General features: G+C 44.3%; 1 protein-coding gene across 1 annotated transcript in view; it reads left to right on the top strand.

Moving 5' to 3' along the window:
* Positions 1 to 5,261, top strand: part of LOC121531086 (glucocorticoid receptor-like) — a gene marked incomplete at its 5' end in the record, with an annotated part of 88,684 nt that extends 83,423 nt beyond the window's left edge. Inside the window, 4 exons of the mRNA XM_045214557.1 lie at positions 1,483 to 1,764; positions 1,877 to 2,021; positions 3,119 to 3,249; positions 5,101 to 5,261. Of these exons, the coding sequence (XP_045070492.1) occupies positions 1,483 to 1,764; positions 1,877 to 2,021; positions 3,119 to 3,249; positions 5,101 to 5,261 (719 nt within the window). The remainder of the gene's footprint in view (positions 1 to 1,482; positions 1,765 to 1,876; positions 2,022 to 3,118; positions 3,250 to 5,100) is intronic.
* Between the last annotated feature and the right edge of the window lie 4,951 nt (positions 5,262 to 10,212).

Consider the following 10,212-nt stretch of genomic DNA (forward strand, 5'->3'; position numbering starts at 1 on the left):
CTCAATCAGAAAGATTTCTGGCTCCCAGGTGTATTTTATACAGGTAACGAGCTGAGATTAGGAGCACACTCTTAAAGGGAGTGCTCCTAATCTCAGCTTGTTACCTGTATAAAAGACACCTGTCCACAGAAGCAATCAATCAATCAGATTCCAAACTCTCCAACATGGCCAAGACCAAAGAGCTCTCCAAGGATGTCAGGGACAAGATTGTAGACCTACACAAGGCTGGAATGGGCTACAAGACCAGCGCCAAGCAGCTTGGTGAGAAGGTGACAACAGTTGGTGCGATTATTTGCAAATGGAGGAAACACAAAAGAACTGTCAATCTCCCTCGGCCTGGGGCTCCATGCAAGATCTCACCTCATGGAGTTGCAATGATCATGAGAACGGTGAGGAATCAGCCCAGAACTACACGGGAGGACCTTGTCAATGATCTCAAGGCAGCTGGGACCATAGTCACCAAGAAAACAATTGGTAACACACTACGCTGTGAAGGACTGAAATCCTGCAGCGCCCGCAAGGTCCCCCTGCTCAAGAAAGCACATATACAGGGCTGTCTGAAGTTTGCCAATGAACATCTGAATGATTCAGAGGAGAACTGGGTGAAAGTGTTGTGGTCAGAATAGACCAAAATTGAGCTCTTTGGCATCAACTCAACTCGCCGTGTTTGGAGGAGGAGGAATGCTGCCTATGACCCCAAGAACACCATCCCCACCGTCAAACATGGAGGTGGAAACATTATGCTTTGGGGGTATTTTTCTGCAAAGGGACAGGACAACTTCACCACATCAAAGGGACGATGGACGGGGCCATGTACCGTCAAATCTTGGGTGAGAACCTCCTTCCCTCAGCCAGGGCATTGAAAATGGATCCTGGATGGGTATTCCAACATGACAATAACCCAAAACACATGGCCAAGGCAACAAAGGAGTGGCTCAAGAAGAAGCACATTAAGGTCCTGGAGTGGCCTAGCCAGTCTCCAGACCTTAATCCCATAAAAAATATGTGGAGGGAGCTGAAGGTTCGAGTTGCCAAACATCAGGCTCGAAACCTTAACGACTTGGAGAAGATCTGCAAAGAGGAGTGGGACAAAATCCCTCCTGAGATGTGTGCAAACCTGGTGGCCAACTACAAGAAACGTCTGACCTCTGTGATTGCCAACAAGGGTTTTGCCACCAAGTACTAAGTCATGTTTTGCAGAGGGGTCAAATACTTATTTCCCTCATTAAAATGCAAATCAATTTATAATATTTTTGACATGCGTTTTTCTGGATTGTTTTGTTGTTATTCTGACTCTCACTGTTCAAATAAACCTACCATTAACATTATAGACTGATCATGTCTTTGTCAGTGGGCAAACGTACAAAATCAGCAGGGGATCAAATACTTTTATCCCTCACTGTATGTTAGTTTGACTGGTTTTTGAGATCATGGTCACTCAATCAACCGCCTCTCCCTCCCGCCCTCTCTCCTTCCCCACAGCTCGTAAAACCAAGAAGCTGAACCGTTTAAAGGGGGTGCAGCAGCCCACCACGGCCGAGCTGACCCCCCCTCCCCTCCCAGAGGCCAGGTCGCTGGTCCCTAAGTCCATGCCCCAGCTCACCCCCACCATGCTGTCTCTACTGAAGGCCATCGAGCCAGACACCATCTACTCTGGCTACGACGGCACCCTGCCAGACACCTCCACACGCATCATGACCACCCTCAACAGGCTGGGGGGACGACAGGTCGTATCAGCCGTCAAGTGGGCCAAGTCCCTGCCAGGTACCACTCTCTCTAAGAGAGACTGTTGGAAACCATAGATAACAGTACTATACAGTATCATCAGGGAAATGGAACCTTTAGTCATTCAGTGTTCTGTTATCTTCCCGTGCAGGGTTCCGGAACCTTCACCTGGACGACCAGATGACTCTGCTGCAGTGTTCCTGGTTGTTCCTCATGTCCTTCGGCCTGGGCTGGAGGTCCTACCAGCAGTGTGACGGGAACATGCTCTGCTTCGCTCCAGACCTCGTCATCAACCAGTATGTCTATTTCTCTGTCTCTGTCTCTGTCTCTGTCTCTGTCTCTGTCTCTGTCTCTCTCTCTCTCTCTCTCTCTCTCTCTCTCTCTCTCTCTCTCTCTCTCTCTCTCTCTCTCTCTCTCTCTCTCTCTCTCTCTCTCTCTCTCTCTCTCTCTCTCTCTCTCTCTCTCTCTCTCTCTCTCTCTGTCTCTCTCTCTCTCTCTCTCTCTCTCTCTCTCTCTCTCTCTCCTGTCTCTCTCTCTCTCTCAGAGACCTTGTCTGCAACCTGTATGGCAGACCAGTCTGACATCATCACTGACATACCTGTCTCTCTCTCCTCTGCAGGGACCGTATGAAGCTACCCTACATGGCAGACCAGTGTGACATCATCACTAACATACCTGTCTCTCTCTCTCCTCATCAGGGACCGTATGAAGCTACCCTACATGGCAGACCAGTGTGACATCATCACTAACATACCTGTCTCTCTCTCCTCATCAGGGACCGTATGAAGCTACCCTACATGGCAGACCAGTGTGACATCATCACTAACATACCTGTCTCTCTCTCCTCATCAGGGACCGTATGAAGCTACCCTACATGGCAGACCAGTGTGACATCATCACTAACATACCTGTCTCTCTCTCCTCATCAGGGACCGTATGAAGCTACCCTACATGGCAGACCAGTGTGACATCATCACTAACATACCTGTCTCTCTCTCTCCTCATCAGGGACCGTATGAAGCTACCCTACATGGCAGACCAGTGTGACATCATCACTAACATACCTGTCTCTCTCTCCTCATCAGGGACCGTATGAAGCTACCCTACATGGCAGACCAGTGTGACATCATCACTAACATACCTGTCTCTCTCTCCTCATCAGGGACCGTATGAAGCTACCCTACATGGCAGACCAGTGTGACATCATCACTAACATACCTGTCTCTCTCTCCTCATCAGGGACCGTATGAAGCTACCCTACATGGCAGACCAGTGTGACATCATCACTAACTTACCTGTCTCTCTCTCCTCACCAGGGACCGTATGAAGCTGCCCTACATGGCAGACCAGTGTGACATCATCACTAACTTACCTGTCTCTCTCTCCTCACCAGGGACCGTATGAAGCTGCCCTACATGGCAGACCAGTGTGAACAGATGTTGAAGATCTCCAGTGAGTTTGTCAGACTGCAGGTGTCTCATGACGAGTATCTGTGTATGAAGGTTCTGCTGCTGCTCAGCACTGGTGAGTCTCATCCCCGCTTTTACTTTGACCTTTCACACTTGAGTCCATAACAATATGCCAACCTATTTCCTGATTGATGGCTGTGTGTTCCTGGGTTTTTAGTGTTATGTTTTTAATGTTGATCCTGGTATTGGGATGTCAGAAGAAAAGTTTCCTATTTCATCTTATTGCATTTTCACTACATTTTCAACAGACAGTGCATTCGGAAAGTATTCAGACCCCTTGACTTTTTCTACATTTTGTTATGTTACAGCCTTATTCTAAAATTGATTAAATTGTTTTTTTCCCTCATCAATCTACACACAATACCCCATAATGACAAAGCAAAAACAGTTTTTTAGAAATATTTGCACATATATAAAATAATTATAATAACTGAAATCACATTTACTTAAGTATTCAGACCCTTTACTCAGTACTTTGTTGAAGCACCTTTGGCAGCGATTACAGCCTTGAGTCTTCTTGGGTATGAAGCTACAAGCTTGGCACACCTGTATTTGGGGAGTTTCTCCCATTCTTCTCTGCAGATCCTCTCAAGCTCTGTCAGGTTGGATGGGGAGCGTTGCTGCACAGCTATTTTCTGGTCTCTCCAGAGATGTTTGATTGGGTTCAAGTCCGGGCTCTGGCTGGGCCACTCAAGGATATTCAGAGACTTGTCCCGAAGCCACTCCTGCGTTGTCTTGGCTGTGTGCTTAGGGTCGTTGTCCTGTTGGAAGGTGAACCTTCACCCCAGTCTGAGGTCCTGTGCGCTCTGGAGCAGGTTTCCATCAAGGATCTCTCTGTACTTTGCTCCGTTCATCTTTCCCTCGATCCTGACTAGTCTCCCAGACCCTGCCGCTGAAAAACATCCTCCCAGCATGATGCCTCCACCAGCATGCTTCACCGTAGGGATGGTGCCAGGTTTCCTCCAGACGTGACGCTTGACATTCAGGCCAAAGAGTTCAATCTTGGTTTCATCAGACCAGAGAATCTTGTTTTTCATGGTCTGAAAGTCTTTAGGTGCGTCGTGTGCCTTTTACTGAGGAGTGGCTTCCGTCTGGCCACTCTACCATAAAGGCCTGATTGGTGGAGTGCTGCAGAGATGATTGTCCTTCTGGAAGGTTATCTGATCTCCACAGAGGAACTCTGGAGCTCTGTCATAGTAACCATTGGGTTCTTGGTGACCTCCTTGACCAAGGCCCTTCTCCCCCGATTGCTCAGTTTGGCCGGGCGGCCAGCTCTAGGAAGTGTCTTGGTGGTTCCAAACTTCTTCCATTTAAGAATGATGGAGGCCATTGTGTTCTTGGGGACCTTCAATGCTGCCCCAGATCTGTGCCTCGACACAATCCTGTCTCTGAGATCTACGGACAATTCCTTCGACCTCATGGCTTGGTTTTTGCTCTGACATGCACTGTCAACTTTGGGACCTTATATAGACAGGTGTGTGCCTTTCAAACCATGTCCAATCAATTGAATTTACCACAGGTAGACTCCAATCAAGTTGTAGAAAAATCTCAAGGATGATCAATGGAAACAGGATGCACCTGAGCTCAATTTCGAGTATTTCTGTTTTTTATTTGTAATACATTTGAAAATGTTTATAAAAAGCTGTTTTCGCTTTGTCATTATGGGGGGTATTGTGTGTAGATTGCTGAGGATTTTTATTTATTTTATCCATTTTAGAATAAGGCTGTAATATATCAAAATGTGGAAAAAGTAAAGGGGTCTGAATACTTTCCGAAGGCCCTGTATAATGGAAGGGGAACTGCATAGGTATGACTTACTGTGTTATTTAACACATTTCCTGTTATGTTTAGTGCCTAAGGGAAACACACACACAGAGGTTGAAATATTGTGTTGTCTCCCCCCCAGTGCCAAAGGATGGTCTGAAGAGTCAGGCAGTGTTTGATGACATCAGGATGTCCTACATTAAGGAGTTGGGGAAGGCCATCGTCAAGAGGGAGGAAAACTCCAGCCAGAACTGGCAACGCTTCTACCAGCTCACCAAGCTTCTTGACTCCATGCACAATTAGAGGTCTTACGAGCACATTAGAGGTCTTCACGAGGTACACATTAGAGGTCTTCACGAGGTACACATTAGAGGTCTTCACGTGTCCAACAGACACCAAAATTCTGAGATAAGACCCGGGACCGGGTCCTAAGTTCTGACTTTTTCCTCGGATCTCGGTCTGGTCTAATATAATTGCCACGGGGTCTCGGATATGTGCAATTAAAGTTGATTAAAGTCCTCTGTTAATGTAATGTGTGTGAGGTGATGAGAACTGCGCAAGCTTCTTATCTGTGTCAGCCAATTGCAACTCAAAATATAAAGCGTGTATCCAGCTGAAAGTGGTTCCAGCTGCTCTCCTCACGTGCGCCTGCTGCTGGAGAGAGAGAGAGAGTGAGTGAGAGGAGCCTTGGCCTAGACTCCTGTTGATTGAGAAGATGGAGTCCTTTTTCACTGAAGTAAAACATCATTGGAGGAGAAAGAGTTTAGTGAAAAGAATCCGACAAGAGGAACGTCCTCTGGGACACGTTTTAATATTGTAGTGGAGAAAGATGAGAAACACGTTGCCAAATGGACTGTGTGCAACTCGCTATTCAGGTTTGAGGTTAACTTTTATTTATTTATTTTCATATTTATTATCATTTGTTTTTATCATTATTGTATATCATTTGTATTATTGTAGGCCTATTTAATCATCTAAACCAGTTCTTTAATGTGGAAAAAATATATATATTTCAATTTGTTGAGACATTTGTGCTGGCTAAATTAAGTTCTAACTGTCTTTTTTAAATGTGTGCTTCGTATTTAGTTTAAGATTAAGGTTAAAACTAGGCCTGTTGTAAAATAAATAGCATTAGCCTATTGCTGTCATTTGTTGGGTAAGCCTACAGTAGGCTCTGACCTTTGTTGGGAATTGCTGCGATATAGGCCTGTTCAAGGTTTAAACCAGTTCTATAAATATGCAACAAGTGTTTTGTTTCATTCTGTTGAGCCATTTTCTTTGGCCAAATTAAGTTCCAACTGTAATGTTGTGTTTTGCGCAATATATAATACAATAAGTTGTCTTGAACGCACTGCACAACACCTCACTTCCTGTTAAACGCGGAACAGGGAGAGCTCGGTTTGTTGTTTTGGAAAGTTTTTAAAGTCTATTGAAAAGTTTGGTTACTAGACAGATACCTTTTGCGTTTGGATCCCGTGACATCAGTTGCTCGGACCGCTACTATCTGTCCAGTGATCCTGCCGACCAAGGCCGGGTCTGAGGAGCTGTTTGGCGTAGCAGCTAGCCTAGCCGCTAGCTAGCTGCCTATCAAGCTAGCAGGGTTTTCTAGAGGGCTTGAACACAGCCCGCGACGCGGTTAGCCATTGTCGTGCGTGCATAAATTTTTTTTGTGTATGGGTGGTCCCGGGGATCGAACCCACTACCTTGGCGTTACAAGCGCCGTGCTCTACCAGCTGAGCTACAGAGGACCACAAGTGTTGTGGTTGCAGGTTCACCTGGCACATCTAAAGCCTTTTCTTTTGGGGTGTTGCTATAGGCCACCAAGTGCTAACAGTCAGTATCTAAATAATATGTGTGAAATGCTTGATAGTGTTAGGTTCTAAATAAACAGAATAAAACTCACGGACGACTAGGAAAAGCTCAAACCAAGTTTATTCACCCACTGGGTCAAACAGCTGAAAAGACAAAGACATGTTTACACAAGCACATATACAGTGTAAATGTAAATGTTAAGTTGTCTATTATTTTTGTCTATGCATTCGGAAAGTATTCAGACCCCTTGACTTTTTCCACATTTTGTTACGTTACAGCCTTATTCTAAAATAGATTCAATTGTTTTTTCCCCCTCATCAACCTACACACAATACCCCATAATGACAAAGCAAAAACTGGTTTTTAGAATATTTTGCAAATGTATTCCAAATAAAAAACCAAAATATGACATTTAGTATTCAGAAGAGTGGCAACTGTTCCTCCTCACTTCATCTGACCTGACCTCGGCCCGCATTCCTCACTCCTCCCTAATCCACGGCTGTCCAACCTTATCTGTTGACTGGAACCAGACTGTGGCCCTTCTCCTCGCCATAGGATACCTGATGTCTAACATTAACATGTTCTGACAGAATGTACCATTTCTGCACTCCCCCTTTCTCACTCAGTATTTCCATACACCCAGTTGTTATGGTAACATGAATAAGGATATTTCAAGTTATTTCAAGTTAGAACCCACAAGTAATGTATGTGATGAAAACAGAGAGGTCTACTTTCTTGGGGACCTGATTATTGACTGGTTTTCATCAAGCTGTCTGCTCAAGAGGAAGCTTCTCACTGTAACCAGTGCCTGTAATCTGGTTCAGGTTATTAATCAACCTACCAGGGTGTTTACAAACACTACAGGAACAAGATCATCCACATGTATTGATCACATTTTTACTAATAGTGTATAACTTTTTCTAGAGCTGTATCCGTACCCATTGGATGTAGTGATCACAATATAGTGGCTATATCCAGGAAAGCCAAAGTTCCAAAAGCTGGATCTAAAATAGTGTACAAGAGATCATACAAAAGATTTTGCTGCGACTCTTATGTGGATGATGTTAAAAATATTTGTTGGTCTGATGTGATTAATAAGGAGCATCCAGATGCTGCACTTGATGAATTTATGAAATTGCTTCTTCCAATTATTGATAAACATGCACCTGTTAAGAAACTGACTGTTAGAACTGTTAAGGCTCCATGGATTGATGAGGAATTGAAAAACTGTATGGTTGAAAGAGATGGGGCAAAAGGAGTGGATAATAAGTCTGGCTGCACATCTGACTGGCTGACTTACTGCAAATAGAGAAATGATGTGACTAAACTCAACAAAAAGAAGAAACTGTATTATGAAGCCAAGATCAATGATATAAAGAATGTTAGTAGTTTAAATGAAATTATTGGCAGAAAGACAAATTCAACTCCATCTTTCATCGAATCAGATGGCTTATTCATCACAAAACCATTTGATGTTGCCATTTATTTTAATGATTACTTCATTGGCAAAGTGGGCAAACTTAGGCAGGAAATGCCAACAATGGACAGTGAGTACTCTAATAATGAAAGAAAAGCATTGCAAGTTTGAATTTTGTAAAGTTAGTGTGGGAGAGGTGGGAAAATTATTGTTATCGATCAATAATGACAAACCTTCTGGCATTGACAACTTAGATGGAAAGCTACAGAGGATGGTAGCTGACTCTATAGCCACTCCTATCTGTCATATCTTTAATCTGAGCCCAGAGGAAAGTCTTTGTCCTCAGGCCTGGAGGGAAGCCAAAGTCATTCCGCTACCCAAGAGTGGTAAAGCTGCCTTTATTGGTTCAACAGCAGACCTATCGCTTGCTGCCAGCTCTTAGCAAACTGTCGGAAAAAATGGTGTTTGACCAAATACAATGCTATTTCTCTGTAAACAAATTAACAAGAGACTTTCGGCAGGCTTATAGAGAAGGGCACTCAACATGTACTGCACTGACACAAATGACTGATGATTGGTTGAAAGAAATTGATAATAAGAAGATTGTGGGAGCTGTACTGTTAGATTTCAGTGCAGCCTTTGATATTATTGACCATAACCTGTTGTTGAGAAAACGTATGTGTTATGGCTTTTTAACCTCTGCCATATGGTGGATTCAGAGCTATCTATCTAATAGAGGGTTTTCTTCAATGGAAGCTTCTCTAATGTCAAACATGTTAAGTGTGGTGTCCCTCTATTCTATTCTGACCAATGGCAATAAACAAAGCATGTGTGTCCATGTATGCTGATGATTCAACCATATATGAATCAGCAACCAGAGCTAATGAAGTCACTGAAACCGTTTACAAAGAGTTGTGGGGTGTTTTGGAATGGGGAGGCCAGTAATAAACTGGTCCTGAACATCTCTAAAACTAAGAGCATTGTATTTGGTACAGATCATTCCCTAAGTTCTAGACCTCAGCTGAATCTGGTAATGGAATGGTGTGGCTGTTGAACAAGTTGAGGAGACTAAATTACTTGGCGTTACCTTAGATTGTAAACTTTCATGGTCAAAACATATACACTACATGGCCATAAGTATGTGGACACCCCTTCACATTAATGGATTTGGCTATTTCAGCCACACTCGTTGCTGACAGGTGTATAAAATTGAGCACACAGCCATGCAATCTCCATAGACAAACATTGGCTGTAGAATGGCCCGTACTGAAGAACTCAGTGACTTTCAACGTGTTACCATCATAGGATGCCAACTTTCCAACAAGTCAGTTCGTCAAATTTCTGTCCTGCTAGAGCTGCCTCGGTCAACTGTAAGTGCTGTTATTGTGAAGTGGAAACGTCTAGGAGCAACAACGGCTCAGCCACGAAGTGGTAGGCCACACAAGCTCACAGAATGGGATGGCCAAGTGCTGAAGCGCGTAGTGCGTAAAAATCGTCTGTCCTCGGTTGCAACACTCACTACCGAGTTCCAAACTGCCTCTGGAAGCAATGTCAACACAAGTACTGTTCGTCGAGAGCTTCATGAAATGGGTTTTCATGGCAGAGCAGCCGCACACATGCCTAAAATCACCATGCGCAATGCCAAGCGTTGGCTGGAGTGGTGTAAAGCTCAGCGCCATTGGACTCTGGAGCAGTGGAAACGCGTTCTCTGGAGTGATTAATCACGCTTCACTATCTGGCAGTCTGACGGACAAATCTGGGTTTGGTGGATGCCAGGAGAACTCTACCTGCCCGACTGCATAGTGCCAACTATAAAGTTTGGTGGAGGAGGAATAATGATCTGGGGCTGTTTTTCATGGTTCTGGCTAGGCCCCTTAGTTCCAGTGAAGGGAAATCTTAACGCTACAGCATACAATGACATTCTAGACGATTCTGTGCTTCCAACTTTGTGGCAACAGTTTGGGGAAGGCCCTTTCTTGTTTTAGCATGACAATATCCCCGTGCACAAAGCGAGGTCCATACAGA

This window comes from Coregonus clupeaformis, unplaced genomic scaffold (assembly GCF_020615455.1).
Source record: "Coregonus clupeaformis isolate EN_2021a unplaced genomic scaffold, ASM2061545v1 scaf0278, whole genome shotgun sequence".
Lineage (NCBI taxonomy): Eukaryota > Metazoa > Chordata > Actinopteri > Salmoniformes > Salmonidae > Coregonus > Coregonus clupeaformis.